Raw genomic sequence first — 26,270 nt, 5'->3', positions numbered from 1 at the left:
CATGAAAACACACACCATCTATCCAAACACAACTGATGAAAAGAGCATTTTCTGACTGATAAAGATACTTTTTTAATCATTTGCAACTTCAATGAACTGACAATTTTAAAGAGACTTTATATTTAGATACTCAAATAGTATCAAGCCTCATAGCCTAGTTTATATAACATTTCCACCTGCTTGCAATCACTGATGATCCAATAATAATAAAGTGAAGAAACAAGATTAGCAGTGAATAGCCCAGAGTTCATCAATTCAAACAAACTAAAGTATACCCTAAATACATCATTAACCCTAGAAATCAAAACAACCAATTTATAATCCTTTTGCTTTGTCATTATTAAAGTATATACAGTTTTTTTACCAGGATCTCACCATATAGTAACAGCTTAAATCACTTAAATCATGTTACCACCATAAGATGCTTTGAAAACAAATTGAAGCACAAAAGTATGAAGCAATTTATTCAATACTCTATGAGTAGTCAGCAGGAGAATGAGGATTAGGAATCATGATGCCACGTCCCCTGTGCTAGTCAGTAAACAACAAAGCAAGAAAACAAAACTAAAACAACAACAGAAACCGCATGGTCAGGATGAGAAGTCTCAAATTACTCTGATGCAAAATGGTAAAAGCATCCCAAAGTCTTTATGTTTAACAAAAAGGCCATCTCAGCCTTACTGCCCTGTTAAGCCCAAACCACAGAATAAAAGTAAATGCAAATACCTGTTTCCTGGATCTTGATAACAGTCAGTAACAAGAGTGGATGGAACACCAACTTTTTCCATTATTTGCTTTAACTAGATGTGGTTGCTATTTAAACCCTAAAGAGCTATCTGAGATAATGCAGAGGGTGCCTAGAAGTGCTCACTCCAAGTTAAAAAATAGACACTAGGGCAATTTGGTGGCTCAGAGTCAACCTAGTTCTTGCCTAATTACAATCACGTTAAATGACAGTACTCCTCCAGAACAAATGACCTAGTGATTATCCTCTACCCGGAAATGTCAACAAGCAGTACACAAGGGAGGTGGCCTCACCACCACATACACTAAGGAAAAGCCACCTAACAGCTACACATCCATTTTCTTTCTGAATTAAAACGTATGTTGCCAATAGCACAGTATCCTCTTACCAGTGACCTCTGCTAGAGAATGAATAACATCTAGCTTGTATATTAATTCATCTTTAGACCTCACCTCCAACAGGCGCCAACAATGTTGTGTAACAGGGTTAGTGGCTGACAGTAACATTACCTAACCCGAAGTCTTAGTTAAAGGAATCAGAAATACCCTGATGATAAAACCCCACCACTTCTCCACCCCTATAGATTTTTCTAATTCTTGATGTTGCTTTTACGACACTTGAACTCTGCAGCGTATCATGCATGTTCATATTTGCAAGCTTTGCAAACTTCATGAATAACCTCAATACCCTGATTTTTTAAGCAGCGATACAGACTGATTCAAACACCAAACAAAACTTTCAGGAGGAAACCAGCTATTGGAGGAATACAGATATAAATACTTGATTTTGAACATTCTTGCCTTTGGCATTCAGATGTGATTATGATATAGCGATCATACTCTGAGTCAGTATGCATTACACCAGTTAAACCAGTCTCAACTGGGATCTATGCCAACAATGTTATATGGGGAACATTCATCCATCACGTATGATACAAGAAGAAATAAAACACCTTAAAAAACCACATTCCTACAGTGAACAACTTCAGTAAAATATGACTATTAGGGTGCCATCTTCAGAGATAATTTTTTAGAGTCTTTTAAAAGTTTCACGTCTATGAGAACATTTTTTTTTTAAGGTAAATTATTTTGCTTGAATTGGAAACTTTTCCCCTTATTTTATGCTGCTTTAACATTTACAATTCAAGCATACCAAATCTGGCATAGTTCATGAGAACCAGAAAGTTAAGTCAATTGGTTTAGCTATCTCCACTGATATTTAAGTGAGTATGAAGTAAACGAACACTGAAATAAGTTTTTAAAATTTCACACCAAGCATTACTAGCAGCATTTAGAAAATCCCAACAAACGACTTTGAGACCAACTGGACTTCTGACATTGGTATAAAAAGCAAGCCCCAGTTATGCTCATCTGGAAATGGGGCCCAACTGCCACGTTCTTTTAGCCTTCCTGATTAGGCCCATAAAATCACACGGACCAGCTTTGAGGGAAAAAAAATACAATACTTTTAAATGCAATGTTATTTTTATTGTTCTTGTTTCTAAGCCACTTTAGATTCATGTTTTCGAGTTTCTTTTTCTTTCGCTACTATGGTAAAAAGAATAAGAGACAGAAAGAGAGAGAAAGACTGAAAGAGAGAGAAAGACTGAAAGAGAGAGAAAGAAAGTGAAAGAAAAAGGAAGAGAAATAATGTTGATAACGAATACTTTGTCTTTCATATTTATTTTTTGTAAAATTGAGAGTGCTTCCAGAAAATCCAAGAGTGAGAGCATATTTGTACCTTGCTGAAACAAATTTAGATCCTAGAAGTGATGTCTGTGGCAAGCACACACAACCTACATCCAAAACAATTATTAAAATACTAAAAAATACAAAATAACAAGGGGAAATGATTTCAGTCCTATTATAACAAGTTAAGTCTGCACTTACCTTTTAATTAACATCACATTTGTTAACACTAAGATCACGAAAAATACCAGAAATAGAAATATGACAACACTGCCTCTGGAATGAGGTTGTTTCAGATTCTGACAATAGTGGATTATCAAAATAACTCCCATGAAACTGGTACACCAAAGCCATTAATAGCACAGATTCATACTACAGTCTTGGCATCAGGTTCTCTCATTCTCTTGTCTCTCATTTCTTCACTCCCTCTCTCTCATTCCCTCCCATCTCTCTTTTTAAGAGGATAGTAATTTCAAAACAAAAATGTGTCTCCCCTTAATGTATTTCCAATGTTGTACTTTCCACGGAAAGAGCTAGGGACATTTCTGCTCAATATGTTTTGGATAAGACATTTCTACATTTAAAAAGGGGTACTTAACTGTACTACAGACTAATTTTGGAATATCAGATGCCAGCCCCCAGTGAGATACCCTCCTTTATATGAGTGCACTCTTATCTTCCATAAGGAAATCCTTTCTGAAATTAAAGATTTTTTACATGAGTAAGGGTAAACATGATAAGGAGTTGAATGTGTAAGCTCTTAAGGACAAGTACTGCTTCTGTTGGATCTTGTACAACACTCAGCAGACTATCAACAACTAACTATACTAAATGTTGAGGAAATATCTGGGGAGAAAAAGAAAATACATTACACCGACTTCATGTCCATTAGTCTAAATCTGAAGTAACACAACTAAAGTCATAGGTAAAACTATGACACAAAGGTAAACCTGTCAAAGGCTTCAACAAGGTGAAGATTTTTTTGCCAGGGAATGGTGCAAAATCCCTTCCTTTTAAGTGCTATATATAGTTACTTTCATTAGACATTTCCATATCTGACACACCAGCTGACAGAGACTTAAATAATGCCATCACTTAAGACATGTGCCCAAACATAGCCACTGGAAATAGGAAAGCTTCAGAAAACACATCACAGGATCCATTACTTAGCCTTAGACAATGCTACTTGCACAACCTGGCCTATCATACAATGCTAAGGTGTTTTTTCTCTAATCACATTCCATTTGGAGAATCAAAAGATATCTAACACTTCCAAAACACTTCCTCAGAAATACCATTGTGTATGAATCACAAATTTGTTTTGCAGCAAAGATGGTCTCAGGCACACTTACCACAGGAAAGGAGGCTTAGATCTTGTATAGTGCTTGTACATACTCCTGTGGTGCACACAATTAACCATGCTAGATATAATTCTCAAATACATAATTTTTGCTCCCATTTAATTTCTTCCATATGCATATTAGTGCATTCCAGTGTCTAAGGCTATGCACTCCCAGTGTGCACTGCAATAATTACTATAACACGTCTGCCACTGAGTATTTCTTGACTTGAAAGCTTCTATCCCAAAATCTAACTGTGATTACTCTTTTGACTGCATTAAGAAAGCATACCCTCCTCACTCTCCCTAGTACATGTCTCTCAGCTCTACTGTTTACAAATTCCTGCAGGCCTATACTGTGCTATCTTCTAAGTTCACTTTTAACACTTCTGCAAGGCAGATGAGAAAGACCTTTTTGTTTTACCAACAAGCAAAAACCAAGAAATGTGGGGTTTATGCTTAGTTTATTTCCCTTTGCCTCAGCACTGTAGTTGTGGGGCTACATAAGCAACTTACCGGTGATAGGCTTCCCGGCGGTACTTTTTCAGAGCATGCCCATCCATGTTTGCAGGGAGATCTGCTGCATTCTGGAGTCGGTCGCTCCATGAGGTTGTCATCTTCGAATGCTTATTTATTTCTGAAAGAGGCAGAAAAGTTTGCTTAAGTTCAAGGTTTGCTTCACTAGAAAGTTGTCTGTTTCCTGGTACAAAGAGATGCAACACCACACAGGAAGTCTTGCAAAGTGCCCAGTGGGTAAAGCCAGATGCGTTCTTCTGAGATGTTTGATGAGACAGGGTGATAAAACAGAGAGCTAGGAAGGCTATTCCATGTGGCTGGAACTGCAAAGACCTCCCTCTCCAGTATGGTTTGGAAAAAAAGACTTGGTTTACATTGCTGGAAAGATTTATTTTTTGACCCTAGAGTTACTAATATGCATCAGCTATAGCTGACGGAAAACCTACCCTTTATACACAAGCTAAATCTGGCAGGGCAAACCCTACAAACCCCAGTTGGACTGACCTTGCCACTTTTACCACACGGTAAAAATAATGAGTCTCATCTCTGGCCATTTGATCCCTAAACAAGGACAAAGTTTCAAACTGGTGCTAAATTAGCAGAAACAATTGGAAGGAAAGCAGAAAGATGATCTTTTGTCCTCTGCACATCAGCCACATTTAGAGCAAGGACGCGCTCCAACCCTTGAACACCAGCAACGCAAATAGTCACCAGCAGATCCTCACAGATGTCTGCACCCCTTCACAAGAACTGTTTGTCAAGACCATGCAACCAGACAGTCCTTTTCATCAAGAAGGCCTGTCTTCAGTGAGGAAAGAGTGGTACCTTTCCCAGTTGCCTTATTAGTAAACTAGGGCAAACCTGCTTACCCCTTCCTCTGGCTAGACGCATATCCTGCTGCATCCCTGGCACCAGATGGGATGAGGAAGCAGCCCCATGGTGAGTCAGTTCAGCTCACCAGTCCAAGTGCTCATCCATCAAAACTAACTGACCAAAAGCAACAAAAAACAACAGGTAGTTCTCTACTGGTCAGCAGGCTGAACCCAGCTCAACCTGCCACAACATTAACATTAGAACTGGTGTGAAGGACAGGGTGGGAGATGCATCCCACAGTTATACTGAATTAGGTATAAGATGAAACCACATTCTTGTGTAACCCACACAACAGCCAGACCACAGAGCTTGGCTTGTTGGCTCTTCCTTAAAAGAAACAAAACCACCCACATGCTACATGGGTAATGATAAAGCAACCATTTCTAGACACCTTTAAAATATGACTGCCCTCATCTTACAGAAGGAAAGCTAGATTATTTCAGCAAATTAGAGAGCAGAGTCATTGTCCAAACCAGGGTTAGAAGTCACAGTGCTTTTGGTGTTCCCATGCACGCTCACTCTCCTAGAGGAAATCTGTGTAATATTTTACCTTTAGATTTGGTTAAAGAGCAACAGTTGCAATTGTCACAGCATTTGTTAGTTATTTACCTACTAGTTGCTGGTCATAAAAATCAAACAGACGGCAAACAGCTTGGCTGTAAAAAATACATTCCTCCCTCCCCCAGCATTCTCTGCTTGTCTCCCAGTTACTATAACCAAGGTTTACAAATGCATCTTCTGCCACATCCTAAAGGTCACCAAATTTAGGCCCTGGCAGGCAGCCCAAGGGACCACATGCCAGAGCTGAGAGCTTTCTCCTCCGAATTCCCTGCAACACACCCAGGAGAGGAGGTCACTGCAGTGGGAAGGCAACCAGCCATTCCAGCCAGCCGCAACTTCCACAACAGGGCATGCAGGGAGAAGCAGCTTCTAAAATAGCCACCAAGCGCTTACAAGTAATTACCAGCTATTTAAGCCATGCCCAAAGGCAGATGGAAGGCAGCACAGGGCACACAACTAAACAGCCCGAAAGCATCAGCCTGTTCCACTTCACAGGCAGGGCACTGCCTGCAGGAATGCTCCTTAATAGTAACAAGGGCTGCAGCAGTCCTGATGGAGAAGAGGGGCCTTGGAAGAGGAGCAGTGCCCCTGCAAGAATAACAGACTCCAGGATGGCAGACAGACATGCAGCCAAGTCAGAGATACAGCATGACCCAAGACTGCAAACTACAGAAAGGACTTGTGCCCCCAGAGGGTGGAAAAGCATCTGGTTCATGGACATTTCGAGATGCTCCGGGTCATCACCACCCTGGCCTTACCTGGAGCTATTTTAAAGCTACTAGCCTAGAGGTACAGATTCAGATCCAAAAGACATAAACATTTAAGGTCTATAAAGGGCAAGCTAAATAGCTCTGAAAAAACTGTTGCATGGTTGATGTTAGGACTCTTCAACAGCTCTGCATCTAGGTCTTCCAGCTGAAAGAAGTCCAAATCCAAGCTTCCTGCCATTTAGAAGGGCTACACTGTTCTGCTTACCCAGACAGGCACTTAGCAAGATTTGAAGATTTACACCCACAGCCAAAGCCAGAGACTTTCCATTCTGCCAGCCTCCTCTTCCCACTTCATCTGCTTCCCATCATCATCACACTACATAAGAGATGCTGACACAGGTACTAAGATGGGACTGCTTCCAACAGCCATCCATGCCAGACATCTGATAGTTCACCAATAGTATCCTACAAAATATCCTAAAATCCAGATGGCAGAAGAATTTTAGCAGGCTACCTTTAGTAACCTTTCTAAAATGAGGAACTGGTGTAGCAGTTTGAGCTCCTATGTGATGAAACCCTTCTCCAGAATAGGAGAAACCAGACAGCATCATTTTGTGCATGCTGGGATTCAAAATGCTGAGATGAGGAAACCACAAAAATCTGAGTTTCCATAATCAAGCAAGAAAGGCCTGAATTATTGTAATGATCCAGAAGTATTTTGCTGTAGCTGTGATGAACAGAGTTCATAGGCAGGCCAAGGTTTGTAGACAGAGGCAATATCTTTTATTAGACCAACTGGTACGGCTGGAAAAAATAGACAACCTATTCAGCAAACAAGCCTGTCTATATTTTCAAACTCCACTGGTTGATCTAATAAAAGGAATTACCTCTACCTACAGGCTTTGCCCTGATTAAAATGTATTAAAATCTTTCTTTAAATGTTCACACAGCATAAAAGCAAAAAATCTTATGCTGAAGTTTTATATTACATGAACTCAAAGGCACTCTTAGAGCTTAGCAGGCTCCTTTGGCACTATGACAATAACTTACTGCTCTAAAATAACAGTAACAACTGACAAAAGATATTGTGATGGATATTCCTTACCCAAAAGTCTTATACAGAAAGTCTCATGAACTTCAATCACATTTTTCTTATGCTTCAAAGGTATAAAAATCAGCCTGCCTGCATGGTAGAGACACAAGACCTGATCCCTGAATACAAATTCCTTCTTCCAAATAGAGAGACAAAAATAAGAGGGCTGCATCACTCCATACACTTGTAAGCCACTGGAATAAACATCTAAGAGAGCAGGCAGACAGCCAGACAAGATTTTCAACTCAGAGCAACTGAAATACGATGCATCTTTCTTTAGTTACAAATCTATTTATGAAATCAATAACCTGTAAATAGCTTCACATAAAAATAGAAATCTTTACATAGATATAGCATGTCAGAACACCTCACCATAATTTATTGCAAACATGCTCCCTGCTAGTGCAGTCTTAATTAAGCATCTGATAGCATTTATGGTACAGGGTTCATTTTGAAAGAGTATTTAAAATCTCAGCTTCAAAGCTCTGAAACAGAACTACCACCCAGCATGTATGCCTTGGTCCAAAATAACATTAGTTTATTAGCACATATTTTGAAATCAATCCAATTACTTTTTTTTTTTTCTTTTCCAGATTTTGGTTGATTTCAAGTATTATCCATAGTGTATTTTTTTTCAAGTACTCATACACACAAAATTACACGTCCAGAAGCACTCCCCTTCAAGTTTTACTACTATTTTTCTTATCTTTTTTGGCCAACAAATAGTTAAGAAATGCCTGTATCAGAGACTCCTTTGACGTGTTCAGGTTAAATGCACTGCCTGCACTTTTTTCTGAGTTTGTTCTAATATTTTGATGATGCAATGCCAAATCAGGGGTACACATGCCAAAATGTAGAGATGAACAAAATAGCAGTGACACTCCCACTTTTTCCAGGATATTCTCTGAGAGCTTATATAGCAGAAAACAAAAGCACCACTAACCAATCCCAAGGTCTTCATGTACTCACATGACTACATTTGCTTCTTCTCGTATGTTCTGCTTCAAGAATCATTAATACCTTGTTAGTATGACCCACACATGTATATGCACAGTGGAAAGAGAACAGAGAGAAAAATTATCACACCTAACGTTAGCTACTTAGCTTTGTGTCTAGCCAGAGGCTGTGGGTGTACAGACAAGTCTCATGGTGCCCCTGCCAAGCAAAGCACCAAGCGTAGCCTTGCAATGCTCCTCCATCTCAAGGGGCTTCTCAGCAAGGGACAAGTGAAACATGCTAAAATACTGAGAAGGGGAAAAGGCAAAGGGAGCAGGATTAGTGTTGGCTTGTTCAAAACTCATATCAAATTCCTGGTCCAGGTCATGGAATGGCCTCACAAACAAGGCACAGGTGAGGAAAGGCAGTTCTGTAGCTGAGAGGACCAACCATGTCAGGGTAGTTGAGAGACTCACTTTCCAGGAGTGTCCCTCTCCTTCCACTAACAGCAGAATTAGCACGGACTTAGCTTAGGCTACACACTTGGGACAATCAGAAGAGGTGAAATCCACTCAGGTTAGCATCAGCTTCTGATCCTCTGGAGCATCTGACATCCTGTGATGGACTGCAGAAAGTGATCAGGAATGTGTCCTCCTCCGCTCCTAATTCCTCAGTCCCTGTGCTAAAAAGCCATCTAAGTTCCTACTGCTGTCAGGATGAATCACACAGATACATTGCATCTTCCTTGTATAGTATACGTTAACATTAATTCAAATGTCAACACTTAGCATTAGCTGGCAGACACTAAGAGGTCAGCAAAAAGTACATTAAATTTAATTTCATGTATAACATTGCCAGCTTCATAAATATAAGAATGCTTTGATACATGTGCCCTGCTTGAAACTGCACAGTAGGAATAATGCTGATATACCCTCAGCAAACTCAAATCTCTACACATTTGTAAACATGCCTGATCTCTGCTGCCTGCAGGAATCAAACCCTGTGTTGACCCCTGGCTCTCCCATATTGCACACACATTCCCAGTCTGTTTACTTGTTTGCCATGCAACCATTTAATCTACTCATCAACACTGCAACTCAGGCACAGTGCTTGATCTCACCCGTCATGCCCGCACTGAAGCTCTCTGCAAAGGCAATGAATCAGTCTAGCATATAAATACCAACAGTTACTCCCCTTTCCCTGATGTGCCAGCCCTTCAATGGCTGCCTCCCTGGAACAATCCTTTCCATGCAGACTCCCATCTCAGCCAAGGGATGACACAACTCAGCTGGGGACTAGCTGAGCAGCTGGACTCCCTGCTAGCAGTGTCCAGGAGGGAAGGGCTCTCAGACACACCAAGAACCCAAACCTTGTTTGTCACAAACTCACTGAAGAGATGTGGCAGACAAGAGACAAAGATGAGACATCTTGGGGCCACCAGAAGGCATGGTGACATCAAATTTCTAGAACTCAAAATGCCAGCTAATGAGAAAAAGTCTGTTTTAAGTGGCATTTCTGAAACCCAGAACTATTCATGTGAGCTAAATACCGAAATCTCCGCTCACGCTCTGCTTGGGCAGAACAATGCAGAGAAAATGGGTGGGGGACTGCCAAGTCCACATTTCAATGTTCCTGGTAACTCAGAACTACAGGTTGCAGATATACAGAAGCCAGTATATCACAGAATCCAGGAGTGCCACAAAAACCCACTGGAAAACAAGACACACTGCTCCTTGAGCTCCTACCAGTACAATTTAGGAAACAACAACAACAAAAAAAGGTCTTGTCATAAACCAGCTTGCAAAATTTGGTGGAGGTCCCACTTCTGGAGAGCTAAGGACAATAAAAATGAGATTTTCTAAAAAAAAATCCTCACAAGATGACAGAGGCATTACAAGAAATGTCTCTAGTCTGAATTTTTAAAAAGGATAGTCTGTTAATCCCTCAATGATAACAAAGTATATCCCATTCCATTTGCTACCAATGATAATGTTAAACAATACACCAAGATGAACATGTTTAACCAGCCAGTCTGATAAAGTTTCCCCCCGGAATCCTAAAATAATTAGCTGCATATATTTTAGGCTATGTCAGCTTTACCTGATGGCAAACCTAGGAAATGCACTGCAAATGACAACACCAGATTCAGTTAATGAAGAACTAGAAGATAAAAATATATCCAGTCTTGGTCAAGGTACCAGTTTCACTAGGTAACTAGATCTTGTCTACAAATTCTTGAAGACTGAGATCTATCTGTACTTACACATGACAAAAGTCCCAAAGCAGCCTGTTTCACTCCAGACCACAGGGATGGCACGGATGCAGAACAACGCTCCAGTTTTGCTCTGAATCAGTCTTACACACCAGCTCTGTCAGCTCAGATGGTTCCTTCGCTCTCCCCCACAACTCTGGACCGACAATTCAAACCACTCTGGTTTACTGCCAATACTTCTGCTTAATAGCCAATGACAAATTGTTTCCAAATGGTGTTTTCAAATAGTGATGCTTTTGGAAAAGTATTATCTCCATGACTTGAGATCTCTGGCAATCCCCAGTCTGGAAAGCCCACAGTTTCCAAATACAAGCACGAAGCTTGTAAAGTACCCAAACCAGAAAACTGACTTTTTTCTTTTTCTTTTTTTTTTTTTCCCCTCCTTGTGCCTAAAGTTAAGTTCTTCACTTAAAGAGCTTCCACTTCTGGGTGGCTGACTCTCTGCCAGTAAGACTTCAGGATCATGATGGCAGGAAGGACAAAATACATTCTTCCTATTAGAATATTAAATTACTTACAAGAGACACTTCAAAGTGCACTCTCATCTCAGGATAATTAATCCTTGAGGTTGACTTTAAGCAGGATGATTCTGTATGCCTATTACAGGGTATTAAAGAGATAGATCTGCTGTTAAGCATCTGTTAAAGTTAGCCACAGATCCCACTTGCAAAGACCTGGTGGATTACATTAGATTGATAACACTCTTTTTGCTCCATAGATTATACTAACCCTAACCCTAACCCCTCCCACTTCCTATCTTGCTTTGAACCCACCTGCAGGAAGGGGGTACCTGTTGCTCTTGGGGACCACCACAGTGCAGACATCAGTGAAGCTGCTTTTTCCAAGAGCTGCTTTTAGTAAGATTGGTAAAGCATTCCCAGTCATACATTTATTTGACTATGGTCTGACTGATAAACAATGGTAACTCATGGGCTATTTCTGGATGGGTAAGGTGTAAGTTGGGAGAATGCAACTCATGCAGCTTATTATAGGATTTTATTTAATATCAGGCTGAATTTTATTTCTTTCATAAAGCCAGATGCTAAAGTAATGGCTATATATCAAATACCTTGTAAAATATATTTAAGAAACCCGTGCTTATTTTACATGGATTTTTTTATCTGACTATTTCTACTGACAACCACATCCACAGAGTGGCTGCACAGTGCCTGGAGCTCCAGTAACCACTCAGGATCCAAATGCATTACTAAAAAACACAGATAAATTTGGAGTTACTTTGGGTGACCATCTATTTCCATCCAAGGAGTTCTATTCATTCAGAAACTCCAAGGAGCGTTAGTGATTTAAAGTATTTTTAGCATTTTTAAATTATATTCAATTTTATGGACGGTCAGAAATGAATTTGTAAAACTATGAAATCCACAGTGCACCTCGCTGAGGAGTAAACATCAAATCTGACTCTGAGTATGAGACCACCCATTCTCCTCATTTATCTGTAACTGAATTTACTGTCTTGAAACGAGAAAAACAAATTATCCAGTAAACCAATGAGCATGATTTCTAGCTTCCAGATAGCTCATGCTTCTCAGTATTCTCTGCAGAATTACCATTTTAGTTAACTTGCTTCCAACATACTGCTTCTTACACAAACAATATGTTAGAGATTATGCTAGTTCTCTAAGTCTAGTGTCCTGTCTCTTCCATCCACTAGAAAATAAGGAGGATCATACTTAAGGAATGTGAGACATGACCAAGAAGAGCAAGAGGTATGCCAGAGAGAAGCATCAGTGAACATGAACTCTCAAAGAAATGCTGTGACTGCAGGTCAAACATGATACTTTGATGTACAAGGCTACCAAGCAAGACTCCATGTGCCTATCTGTCACTGCTACAAACACTGCTGGAAAACTGTCTTCAGCCAGCTGTCCCCATTCAAGAATGATGCTGATTATATTGAGGAAGGAATAAAGCTGTGAGAGAGTGTAAGACTGGAGTGGAGCATTGCCAATTTACAGAGAGTGGTTCTGCAGGAGATTTGAAAATAGTCTAGAAGCTTTTACATACAGGAAAGCAGTGTGACTGTGAAGGGCTCTTAGTCTAGCAATGACAGAACACAAGTTCATGACTGGAAATTAAATAAAGCCCCACAAAAATATTATCAGAGAGGACAGCTAATTACAAAGCGACAAATTTCTGAAGCAGTTTTTCCATCACCAGAGGGATCTAAATGAAGGGGGATAAGGGGGTTATTTATATCAGTCTTTTTAGATAGAGTCAAGAATTAATGCAGAAAAGTCAATCTTACCTACATAGCACATCAATCAAACTAAGCATCGTGCCTGAGGTGACCTCCTCACCTTATTAACCAATGTCTCACTGAATAAGAGGCTGAGGAACAAGCAATATTGGAAGGAAACCTCCAGAAAGAGGTTTTGCCTGGAGAGAGGGTGAGGGGACAAACAAAGACTCTTCTGAGCCAACACCAGCATGACCTGTGGCACACTAACAGCCCTGGAAAACTTGCTTCCTTGGGAAATGGTCTTCAGCAGCCTGCAGCAACCTCTGCTGCAGAGGTTCCCAAAGGGTTGTCCAACTGACTGCCTGCCAATAGCAAGCATAAACCTGACTAAGATGTTCTCACTGCTTTTGTTTCCAGCTGTTAAATTCCAGTAAGGAACATGTAAGATAATTCAAATATTTTACATTGTTTTTCCCATAAGCAATTGCTCTAGTTGCACAGGGTCTTGAAAAATTAAAAACTAGAGATTAATTTGATCCCTCTGCTGTAATACAAGTCCACACTAAAGGAAATATTTAAGAGTTGTCATGTATTTGCTTTGCCTGAAAACTAGGTGTTTGTTTGGGGTTTTTTTAATGCAAATGCCCACCACAATGGGAACTCAGTTTTTGACTGATATTTGCAAATATTAATATCATCACTACAAAGGAAAACATAACAGCACACTACCCAAGCTGCAGATTAACATAAATAGCACAAAAGGCAGAAATGTCACCATGGATGTGAACACATTGAGTTGTGCAACTCAGAAAGGAAAGATTAACTTTTCTATTCTGACTGTTCTTTTACATCAGGACAATCCAAAGCATCTTTAGCAACAAATAAAATTGCTAGTGAGAGGTACTCAGCAGCCTGAGCGATGATCCCCCTCCTCAAAGGAAACTGCCAGTTTCTTCTGTCTCCATCAGCTCATCACCCTTAAGTAACACTCTTGGTGTTCAAACCTGTACAAGAATCTATTGTCAACTCAGGACAGCTGAGTACCTCTGCATGAGTTACAGTTCTCACAGAGGGAGAACAAGATGAGACATGCCATCCTTAAAGAGAAAACTCAAAAGACATCCTTCCACATACCGATTTCAGAGCAAGCAACAACTGCCACTCTAACCTGCTATTAAGGATTATACAACAGTAGCTCTTTTGGCAGCAGATCATGGTGTTTCAAACAATAAGGCTTTTCATTAGATTCTTCTGAGTTTCAGAAAGCAAACACAGACTTAATGGGCCTTTCCAGAAGCACGGCAGCAACCAACAAAGTATTTGAGATGCTCAACTCTGATCAGTAGCACAGTCATTCTGAAAGCATGCAATTGGGTCAGCTTGGATAACACAACCAGCCAAAAATCCTCTTTATCTTCTAAACACTGAAGGTGAGGGAGGGCATTTTTATTGGCTTTCCTTACTGACTGTGCTTACTGGTAAAAAACTTTATCTCTGAACATCATGTCCTTGCTTCATTAATATTTTATAGAAAAAGCAAAGATACTGAAGGCTTATTCTGGCTTTTTTTTCTAATCTTTGAAAGGAAAAGGAAGACTAAGGATAATTTTTTAGAGACACTTAAACCCTTTTTCATGCTGGATGGGTCCTCTCTACATTTATGGGCTACATAAACAGATGTGACAGCAGAATTGGCATCTGAACCATCTCCACAGGCTGGAAACATGAGTCCACATCTCCCTCCAGCCTTGGCTGAAAGTGGTCCTTGCTCAGTCCAGGTGCAGAGAGCCAGCTGGCTTTCAGCATGAGTCCCAGGGCTCTGGACACAACACTCGCCAAGGGACGTGCCGTTGAGTAAAGAAGCCTGCATACTTGAACTGGGGAACACTGGCTCCTCCTTCATTAAAAAAAAAAGTTACCGAAAATAAACACTGAGATCAACAGCTGAAGACAACTTGGTAATTCTGAGAGCTGCTCTGTCAAAACCAGCAGGAACTTTTTTTTTCCCTGCTAAGAGTTTTCTTCTCCAGCACCATTCCCTTCTCTTCCCACCTTCTTCAAGGAAAAAAGCTTACCAAATGCCCATATATTTATTTGGTCTCTCTTCCTTTTGAGATTTTACCCATCAATAGCAGGCAGGTAATTAACAAATAAAACCAACTTTCCAAAAGAAAAGGATGAGCTGAGGACTAAGAAACTAAGCCAGACACAGGAGAGAAAGACTTAACACCCAACAGGGCCACAGACTTCATATTCAAAACTCAGCCAGTTTTCAACTTGCCGTTTGTTCGCAAAACACAAACAAGGCAAAAAAATGATACTCCTCAGTTATAAAGGGCACTGTGAAGATACTCACAGAACTCATTTAGTGAAAAGGATCCTGATTCTCAGTTATCCTAACATATGGGGTCCCAGATGCATTCTAGCCTACAATAGATTTCACAGGCTTCCTGCTCCAGTCCTAATAATGTTCACCCATCTCTCCTCCAAGAGGCCTTCCCTAAAGCTCATCACAGAATCACAGAATGGTTTGGGCTGGAAAAGACGTTAAAAATCATCTAGATCCAACCCCTCTGCCATGGATAGGGATACCTCCCACTAAACGAGGTTGCTCCAAGTCCCATCCAACCTGGTTTTTAACTGATCCAGTATTTCAGGTGAGAACAGCAAGAGCCTTCTGCATCCAGGCTTAGCTCATCCTATTCACCCCTGGGCTGGCTCTAACATTCTCCTGAAACATTCACAAAGGCCAGAAGTACAGCTCCCTCCTTTCTCTCTTTCTCCTAGTTCCATAATGATGGGTACCCCACACCTGACATACACAGAAATCCTTTCTCCCCAAACCAGAGGCTGAACATGTACATCATGGAGTTCAGAAAGGTGTGTACTCAAAAGCTTTCCTGCACACTGTTCTCAGCAAGCAGTCCCACACAGCAATTCCTTGCTGATGAGAAGGAAGCTATGCAGACATGACCTATGCAAACTGAGCAAGCACAAAGATGAAAAAACAGGGAATGTGAAGTCTGTAGGTGTTCTTAAGTGCTCTTACAGTGTGAAGCTCTCCTCTGCATACAGAACACAATTAACTTCTTTTCTGACCTGCTTTTTTTTTTTTTTTAATGACAGGCAAACACACCAATTACAGTCTGCCTGATTACACATGAAATTACAAATCTGTCCTTAAGGCACACTGGTGTCCCTAACTAGGTATTATCAGCCCCCAAACCTCATTTAATCTTGACATACGTGTAGTACCAAGGCACCAGACTGCAGGAAACTCTCCAAATAAATTAATTTTACAAACACTTTCTCTGCAGTATTCCCATGCTTTTCCAAAAAGACTGCTAATTCTTACAGCATTTTTTAGGCAAACTATGTAACTTCATTAATCAGTAAAGTAACACTTTGTGGTTTTGCTAAGTCTCTGGCTTCTCTTTGATAATCAAACTGTCTCAGCTTTATCAAATGATACCAAAGGTCTATATTAAACTGTTTTCCAACTGTATCAACTTATTTTTCTTCAGAAACTTCTTACTACCTCACCCAAGCAATATACAAACTACCAAGTGCACTTGAGGAAAACAAAGTCATCTTTTCATGGTCCCTTCAGCTGACTGTTTTTAAATACATTAAATCAATCCTTCTGACACAGTAGACTATACCCCGGCAGGAGCTGAGAACACACAGTGCTCTCCCTGTACTTGTCTCAGCATAAACAGTGCTCAGAGGGAACACAGAAGAAGTGACAGACCTACACCATCACCTGTGACCTCGAAGAAGCCTGTAAGTCTGAAGGGTGAGAGAACATTAACAACTAAGAAGGCATCGGCAGCAGGTCCCTATTATCCCAAAACCAGAGCTGAGAGTTTGTGACACTGAACATTCCCTCTGGCTGGGACTCCTCTATTCAGGGACTCTAAGGTACCTTGTTGGGGTAGACTTGATTCATTTAACAGTGTGATCTTGTGCTCCTGCTGCAGATAAGTGAACAGCTTAAGTCTCCTGGGTTCTGAGACACCTTTAAAAAACACTTGTCCCAAGCAAAGCAGTACAACCGTCTTGATACACTGAGAAGGACTTTTTTTTTCAGCATGTTACCTGACCTACTGTAGCCCCTAAAAATACACACCCAGCCAGCATAAAGCCTCCTGTGCAGCCACAGAAATACCTCCTTTTAATTGCTTTCAAAACAGCAATTGAAAAAAATCCCAGCCTGGCTCTGAGCATTACAACACGTGAAGACAGTCCCCTACGTGCCCTAACCTTTCCAATATTTGTTCTTGACTCCACCAGCACACATCGATTTATGAGTACTGAAAGTACTTTTTATTACTGTCTTTGCTAATATCTACTCACTACATGTCTGTGAAGAAAAACGAGTGCTAGATGAGTAAAACATTGTTAGTTTTTCATCATCCATTCCATCCTGATTGCTCAAGTTTAGCAAGCAGAGGTTTTTGGCCTTGGCTTATAAAACAGCCAATGCAATATTGCAAGAGAAGCTACCATACCTGCAAAACAAGAGGTTATGTACCTACCTAATCCATTATCACATTTTAAAAAGTAGGAAAGGTTAGACTGCAAATGTGTTTTTAACAAACTCTTAGAAAGGCCACAGTGTTATTTCCCTAGAACAGAAGTTACAAAAGCCCCCAAGTTATTGAAGGCTACAGATGGATCACACAGCAAGTAAAGTTCTTTCCAATTTCTATAAAATTTGCTCATAAAAATCACACACATCTGCTGATTATTTCAGCACTGACATTTTTTAACCTACTCTCTATGAAATCATCCCATTTCAATACCATTATAAGGAGGATACTTCATAAATGCCAGAACAGGTATGAGAGACATTCTGCTCAGGACGTCTGCAGTCACTGAGCAGTTAATGCTACAGGCAAGCTAATGCCTTCTAGAATCTAAATTCCTATCATTAACTAAAAGGGACTTAGCAGAAGATTGTCTGGTATGCTAGTCACTGTTTAGCAGTGACACTTCTGGGTAAAGCAAGCCTTCTGAAGAATAGAGAAGCAGGGTTTTGTGCCTACTTACTTGAACCACTTACAGCTTTAGGTAGCAAATACTCATTTTTATTACTTTTTTCCTAGCAGAGCTCTATCCAGCCTTATCAGTTGCAGTCCTGCTTTTGATTACAGGTGGAAAAGGTCTGCTGACCACTTCTCCCTTCAGAGAGACACTGTTCATGTCTGTGTACTTCCCTCTAGGCAATGTTTTATTTTCCTCTTTTTTAACAAAGTAAATGTGGAAATGCAGCATCGCAAAACACCAAAATGGGCACTCAGAATGGGCACTGCCTTGCTGACCTGCCCTTCATCACTAGTGCATCAACTGACTGATGCTTGCAACATGAAGCGGAAAATGAAATCTAACTCCTGCCTCAGTTTCCAGACAGCAGAACTAACAGATGATTAACCAGCCTGGCTTGCTTCTATGTTAAATTCCTCTTTCCAGCTTTACTTGGCCACTTGTATTGAATTTTGGGAAAGCTACAGGAACTGAACTAGAAGAAAGCAGTTTCCAGGGTCAGTTTCAAGCAAACTGGTGCTCCGAGCACCTGCAATTTATATTCAGCTGATCAGTTTTTTTCTTTAGGGAGTGAACTCACCCTGACCTAAAAGCATACACAAAGAATACCATTATAGAAGTGCAACTGAACAAGCAATGTAAAAGAAAAAAACATGCAGCTATTATGGGCATCTGTTCTTAAATGGTCTGAGTGAATACTGCTTAGGATGTCAGAAATTACATTATTTAACCAGGACACTTAGGACCAATCTCGCAACCCTTTCCTGTGGCTTCAAAGGACTTTGCACAGTCTCAACACGGAGTTGCTTCATAATACCCAAAAAGATGACTTGAAAAGATCAGAAAAATACATTTGAAATACAACAACATGTTCAGTTCTTCCTTTGGGGAGGAAAAGAAAGAAAAAAAAAAAAAAGGTATCTCATATGGAGAAAGCAAAGGAAATCAACATCTAAAAAGATTATTTATTTTTAACTGCAACTAGTTCTTTTTATTGACTTCCAAAATTACCAAGCAGCCTGCCATTTACTAGCACTTACTCTTAGATGTTATTATCAGTAATTACTGTATTATGATTAGAAAGCATTGGCATAAATCTCAGTACCTCTTTGAGCTTCTGAGGGCAGAACATTCACATGCTCTTCTCTGACCCTATGTTCCTAGTTAGTCCCTGTACATGTCTATGTGCAACTCATCACCAACCAAATCAACCCAGACACTGGCTAAATTCAGCTGGTCTAGCGATTTTAGTATGTTTCATGCCAAACCACCAGTCTTCACTCTTTTGAATTTACCTTCCTTCCTAGGTTATTTCAGAAGCCAATTAGAGACTTTTTGTTATTGTATGCCATGGCCAGATGCACTACATTAGATGCAAATGCCAAGAGGAGCACAGTCCAAGTAGCAAAGTATGAGCTGATTCCCACCCACAGATACCATTCACCAAAAGAGATAAGAAATACTGACTCCAGCAGCAAACACTGCCTGAACAGCTAAACACTTCCTCCTGAACCCAGCATACACAGCTGGGATGCAGCTGTTGCTACAGCACAGACGGCAGCTGCTGCCAGGGCAAAGGCAGCAGCTCACACAAGAAAGGGGCAAGCCACCCAGAAGGTCCCACAATCCAGATCTGGCCACCAAAACTGCAAAAGCTAGACCACCCCAGCTGGAAAGTATTCTGGGGAAGTTTACCTTCCTGGATGGTTCAATGAGAATTTGCTTCCTGGAAATCCAGGAAGAACACATCTTAAGTGTTTTGTGTATTATGCCAATGTTAACAGAGAGAGCTACAAGGCTTGGGTCAAAGCCAGCTAATCCAAAGGCCTGTTCTAAAGTAAACAGTGGAAAACCACTCCGGAGCCTCCTGCAGAAACCTGTACAGGAAATCTCTGTTTTACCCTTTCCTCTGAACCAACTGTGCCAAGCAAGGTTAAAAGACAATCATGTAGTAAGCATATATGCAAAATAGTAAGTCTTTGTTTGAAAATATCTGGAAGGCAGCTGGGAGCTGTGAACACTCCATAACTAAACTAAGCTACATTTGGACTGCATGATGACTTCAAGGAACCTTTGTTTCTAAATAAATCACTTGTGGTGGAAAGAGTCAGAATGGTAGTTTTGGAGATTAAAAAACTACAGGATGGGTACAACACAAGCAATACTAGTGTACATTGTTCCCACATATCTGTTTCTACTAACTTAATTCACTTGGAAGCCACCTTCGAATCTCAAAAGAATCACAACTCCTTGGGCCTCCCTTTCTTCTTCCATCCACCTACAGAAGCTGTGCCCATACATCTCTTAATTTCAAATGAGAAACCAACAGGTTGCTCATGTCCCAGAATCATTTCTATAGGTCTCTCATTACTGTGACTCTTGTCCTCAACAGTTAACGGGCTCACACCTTTGCAGAATTTAAAGCAGTTTTAGCTGGTATGATGTACAGGGCAAGAACCCATTTGTTCTCCTGCTTACATGTTAAGAGAAGGTAGCATGCAGATAGTAACAGTGGAGTTTCCAACCTCCCCAGTTTAGTCAGAACTTTATCTCAAATGGACCTACAAAAAAAGGGCTGACTGTGCTGGTAAATCCAACAGCAGGTACTCATGCCCAGAGGATGATAACAAGTTTAACCTCTACCATCCTGTACCAGGCTTGAAAAAAAAGTAATAGGACTGAGAGGGCTGGCACACAGCCACTCATTACTCCTCTGTTTGGGGACCCAACCATTCAGGAAGTAAGAGCAAATTTGTTTTTGACCTTATAGTAAGGTGCACACATTCAAGTAGTAGTAAGATTCAACACAGATTGCTGTGGGGTTGTTTTTAGGCTGAATTACTCAAGCTGCCTTCTTGATCTCATGCTATCATATAAAAAATTTATTTATCCTAATGTGGCTTCATACAGACAGGTCTCCCAAACACCTTTTTAGCCATGCAAACACATGCATGAGACTCAGTGAATACCCTTATGTAGGCGGGTTTATACTATCAGTTGCTTACAGTGGCTACCTTAAATACCTATACAATTTTATCCAGATGTTGCTTATGGTCTATTTACTGGATGTCCGGTTCTATTTACTATACATGCTGGATTCTGTCTGGGGTTGTGTTAAGAAAGCGGATTCATGTTATACATGCTCTCCACGTAGAGAATGGTTTTAGGAACCATTCCAGTTAAGGAGTCATAATTATTAAAAAGCAAAACACAGCTCATTGCAATGAGCATCATAAGCATGACACATAATTATTTCTTTAGTAGCACAAAACAGACATTTTACAATAGGAAATATTTATATAACTGTGCAATTTGGAGATACTCAAAGAATAAGACAGGCTTCAGCACAGAATAGTCAACTTCTGAAGACTCCAATTGTGACCCATTTCACTGCTGCTGACACTAAATAAAATGTAAAACATAGATGTAGTACAGACAGTAAGAGAAGAATTCTCATGCACTGACTTGGTATCATACCTCATACCAAACACATCCCAAAGACTGAGAAAAGACTTCCACTCCCAGGCACATTCTGTTCAGTTTTCTGTCCTATTATTCTCACTGCTAAAAAAGCCACAGCTGTTTTATATCAGGACACCCAGCGCTCGTGAGCCACCCTGAGGCAAGGACACAGCGTAGAGCAGGCACTGTGAACTCGTCCCAAGGTACATCCCTCTGCTGATGTACTGTGCTGTCCTCAGTTTCCCTTGGGCTAGAGCTGAAGTGCCTTGCCCTCTTCGTGAGTTTATGCGGGATGGCATGTGAGTATTTCTTATCCTGAGGCAATTAGTCACTGAGGTGTTCTGAGGCGAGTGAAGACAAGGCATGGCCCTGCCAAAGAGCAAGCCAGTTCCTATGACAACTTTCCACTGCAGTCCGGCTGGAGACCATCAACTCACCTTCCCCAAGCCAAGCAGCTTCTATGTTACTTTAGGTCATTACAGACTTCTGTAGGATCTTCACCAGTGACTGAGCAATGCCAGGTTGCATGGTATTGAACTGAATGAGATCCCACAGCACTCCCTAATTTCACATTCCTACAAAAGAATGGGCTTGCAAAGTGTAACTGCAGGACCCCACTTCTATCTATTGCCAAAGATTTTCAGGGCAGAGCTGCATTAGCCCTCCTTCCTGCATCTCCTTGTGAGTCTGTACCTACAGTTTCTGTAGGATCCAAAGGTTGAAGAACATCTCAGTTTGTCCTGGAGCACCACAAACCTACTCTGCAGCCAGCCTGGGGCCATCCCCATATAACAGCTCACACTGCAAGCTAACCACCCATCCATAGTTTTTTAACTGAAGTATTATTTTATTAAGCTGAACTGCAGATTAACAGGTATGATGCAAGGAAATAAACTTATGTGCTTTTTCAAGAAGCAACAACTAAACATTGTGTTTCAATAGCTTACTTTCCCTTTACTTTAAACACAAAAATAACATGTTTGTATATTTTTTTAAGAAATAAACACCCTTTTCAATGTTTCTCCCAAGAGTACAACACCACAGTGTTTACCAGTAAACACCACACTAAGATTTCTGTTTCTTCAAAAACAAACATTCCCCTGGAAGTTAAAAAAAAAAAAAGTCTAGGATAAATATTTCTCTTGATTTTAGGAAGGGTCTATTAACTTTCAAGTCAAGCTATACTAACAAAACAAGGACTAACAAGTCAAGGGGGATTTATTGTTATTAAAAACTGTCTACATACTGGAAATTTGCCAGGAAAAAACTGACTTTTGCTAGCATATAATCTAGAAACAGCATATAACACTAATGCTATTAATGCAAATATACCAGCAGGCTGTTAATTTCAAACGTCAGCTGAAAACACTTCTTCCATTCTTACAATTTTTCTCCCCATTTATCTCTGCAATTGTATTTAATTCAATGGAGCACTTTAAATGTAATTCGGTGGTGCGTTTTGACATGCAGCCTGTTTGAATGACGCTCTACAAGAGTAAAGGTTGTATTGTACTATATAATGAAACGACGTCTATGCCTGAACAAACTCCAACTGCTGTTAACCAAACCAGCAAGTTCCTGAATGAGCTTTTGGACTCCGGACTAATGGCAACAGATCATTTTAAATAGCAGTTCTACTCTAAAATATGTTTAGGCTGACAGGGGCTGACACAGACTTTGACAGACTTCCAGTGCTGAGCTGAGAGGTTTGCAAGTAAAACACCAGGGTTTTTCAGAAACTACAGAACTACAATTCAGCATGTGAATCAAAGATCAACGTGCAGCTATGAGAATTCCTTCTGATTTTAAATAAAACCACATAGCACCCAGAAGAACCAGATAATCTTCATATTTTAAATTTATTCACTAGTGACAAACAAGTACATATGGGTCAAAACAATGTATTTCAGCCGGTGACAAGATGTTATTCTCACAAGTCTGAGAGGACCATTTGGATAGGTAAGAAGGAGATGTTTCTAAGCAACTACTTAGAAAGCATTTTGCAGTATTTCAAGTTCAAGTGGTAAATCTCACCGAGCTAAAAAAAAAAAACACCCAACTTTTATAACATAAGTGATTATGCCTTGGGAGGAATGTTCTCAAGACCATGTCAGAGAGGATCCTCAGTATCCAGTTTGGCAGCCTTTAGAAACACTAGCAAGGGAATAAGCTTCAGGGTTTCATAATCGCAGTGGTTCCAAGAATTTTGAAACTGCCTGTGCTACACGAAACAGTACTGCCCTGTTAAGTCATCTAGTCTATCAGACACCAGGGTAGGTTTGTTTCCGCCGCGCATTTTGCAACATTATTTTTGGCAGAAAAGGAGGGATTAAAAAAAAACAAAACAAAACGCATAAGCAAGATGTCAACAAAGCAGTTTTGCGCTGTTTTTTGCCGGTTTTTTGGGTTTTTTTTTTAATGTACTCGGTGCCTCGCTCCCGAGAGCGGGATTGCCACGAGCAGCTCGTACGAAGCCGAGCGGTGACAATGAACCCTCGCCTTGATGCAAGGCTGTCCGGGAAGCGCCCAGCCCGGCGCCGGGACCAGGCTTTCCCCAGGGAGGACGATGGCCCCTGCCCACCCCCGCGGGGAGCTGCGAGCGGGAAGGTGCCGCCGGGACCCTCCGCTCCACGTGGGGCGGAAGGCGGAAGCGAACGCCGCGGGTGCTGGCCCCAAACCTCAGAGACTTTCTTCCCCGAGGGCTCCTTCTCCTCCCGCCGCACTTGAGGCGGCAGAGGGGGGACAGGCAGAGCGGGCACCCTGCCCCGCGGAGGGGCAGCTCCGGGGAGCGGCCCGCCGGCCGCAGCGGGGGCAGCGCGGGGCCCGGGCGGGGGCGCGGAGGGGAGGGGAAGGGCTGGGGGGGTTCACCCCGCCGGGACGGGATGGGCTGGGGTGACCCGGGGGACGCCCCGCTTGGGGCGGGAAGGCAGCAGGGGCTGCCGGGGCACAGCGCCCAGGCAGGGGAGGGAACCGGCGGGGTCCCGGGGAAGCGGCGGAGGGGATCCCTTCGGCGGCGGCGGCAGCAGGGGAAGTGCGGCCGGTGGGCACCCGGGCTGCACTCGCCGCCCCTCCCCTCCTCAGCCCCGGCCACCACGGCGGGCAGACCGACCCCCCCCCCCCGCCCCGGGGTGCGCGCCCGAGGGAGCGCGGAGGGGCCGCTCCCCCCCCCCCCCCCCCGCCCGCCCGCCCCGCAACGGCGTGCGCGCGCGCACTGCCCCCGCGCGCCCGGGCCGCTCTCACCTCCCGCCGCGCTCGCAGGAACTGCCCGCACAACTGCCGCAGCGCCCCGCCGCCGCACTGCGCAGGCGCCGCCCCGCCCCGCCCCGCCGCCCCAGGGGCCGGGGAGAGCGTGCGAGCCCGGCGCTCAGCCGCAGAGGGGCGGCGGCAGGGAGCGGCGGCCATGTGCCAACCCGCCGGACAGCCGCACACGCATTTCCCCCCCCCCCCCAGCAGCACCCCTGCCTCTCCCCGGTGCCTGGCATCGCTCCAGCCAAAATCTCTGGGGCTGCACCCCCGGCACTGCACCCCCATCACTACACCCTCCCCGGCACTGCCTCCCCGGCACTGCCTCCCCGGCACTGCACCCCCAGCACTGCACCCCCATAGCACTGCACACCGAGCACTGCACCCCCCCGGCACTGCACCCCCCCCAGCACTGCACCCCCCCACCACTGCACCCCCAGCACTGCAACCCCCGGCACTGCACCCCCCCAGCACTGCACCCCCAGCACTGCAACCCCCGGCACTGCACCCCCCCGGCACTGCACCCCCAGCACTGCACCCCCATAGCACTGCACACCCAGCACTGCACCCCCCCCGGCACTGCACCCCCCCAGCACTGCAGCCCCCCACCACTGCACCCCCAGCACTGCAACCCCCGGCACTGCACACCCCCAGCACTGCACCCCCCGGCACTGCACCCCCCGGCACTGGACCCCCAGCACTGCACCCTCCCGGCACTGCACCCCCCCCGGCACTGCACCCCCCCCCGGCACTGCACCCCCCCGGCACTGCACCCCGGCACTGCAACCCCCAGCACTGCACCCCCCCGGCACTGCACCCCCCCCCAGCACTGCACCCCCCCAGCACTGCACCCCCCGGCCTGCCTGAGCCCCCACAGTTCTGTCAGCTGGCCTCACTGTCGCTGCATGCCACAAAGTCTGAAGGAGCCAGAGCTTTGGTTAAAATAACGCAACTGATGACTGATTTGGTGAGGAGAGCGTCTTCAGCACGGGCCGGCGCCAGGGCGGCTGGGGTGCACCCATGGGCTGCTCGAATGGTGGCAAGGAAATCCCAGGGGCGGCTGCAAGTGGCACAGGGAGTGATGGTCAGAGCCTGGGGAGCACTGGCCACCGTTGCAGGAGGAGAGGGGTCCTGCTTGCCCACCCCCAGCATAGGTCCACTGCCGTGAGTGAGCTCAAGTGACAAGGCAAGCTGGAAAGGCTGAGAGAATGCTTGTGAAGAGCAAAAACTACCCTTTGGTCCATTCCCAGTCGTATGGTGCTGGGTCAATAAAAAATTCTCCTTAGCAAAAGAAGCATCCCTCTGTCTGCCTCTTTTTCCTGACTCTGGGGACCTGGAAAAGGCCGCAGCCCCAGAGAGGTCCTGGTGGTCCCTGCCAGTGACAAGGGTGACTAATGGCAGCCATTCTCTGCCTCAGCTTATCCCAGACCCATACAGCTCTGCCAAACCACCATGTCCTGTCTCCCTTCCTGCACCTGATCAGTGGCTGGTGACCAGAAATGCCTCCCCCCTCCGGCAGTGCTGTTGTAGCTAAGTCCAACTAAAGCAAAGCCCATTTTCAGGGCAGGCCATGATGTGGCAGCATT

The 26,270-nt window shown here is 43.1% G+C and overlaps 1 protein-coding gene across 1 annotated transcript in view; it reads right to left on the bottom strand.

Annotated features, from left to right (window-relative positions):
* The window catches only part of NT5C2 (5'-nucleotidase, cytosolic II), a 61,772-nt gene extending 37,029 nt beyond the window's left edge, over positions 1-24,743 (bottom strand). The window contains exons 1-2 of the mRNA XM_051617138.1: positions 24,682-24,743; positions 4,289-4,409 (exon numbers count right to left, since the gene is read on the bottom strand). Coding sequence (XP_051473098.1) covers positions 4,289-4,389 — 101 coding nt within the window. The 5' untranslated portion in view covers positions 4,390-4,409; positions 24,682-24,743. The remainder of the gene's footprint in view (positions 1-4,288; positions 4,410-24,681) is intronic.
* Positions 24,744-26,270: the final 1,527 nt, after the last annotated feature.

Source organism: Apus apus, chromosome 4 (assembly GCF_020740795.1).
Source record: "Apus apus isolate bApuApu2 chromosome 4, bApuApu2.pri.cur, whole genome shotgun sequence".
NCBI lineage: Eukaryota > Metazoa > Chordata > Aves > Apodiformes > Apodidae > Apus > Apus apus.
The sequence above is the reverse complement of the archived record's forward strand: the minus strand, read 5'-3'. Positions and strand labels throughout refer to the sequence as shown.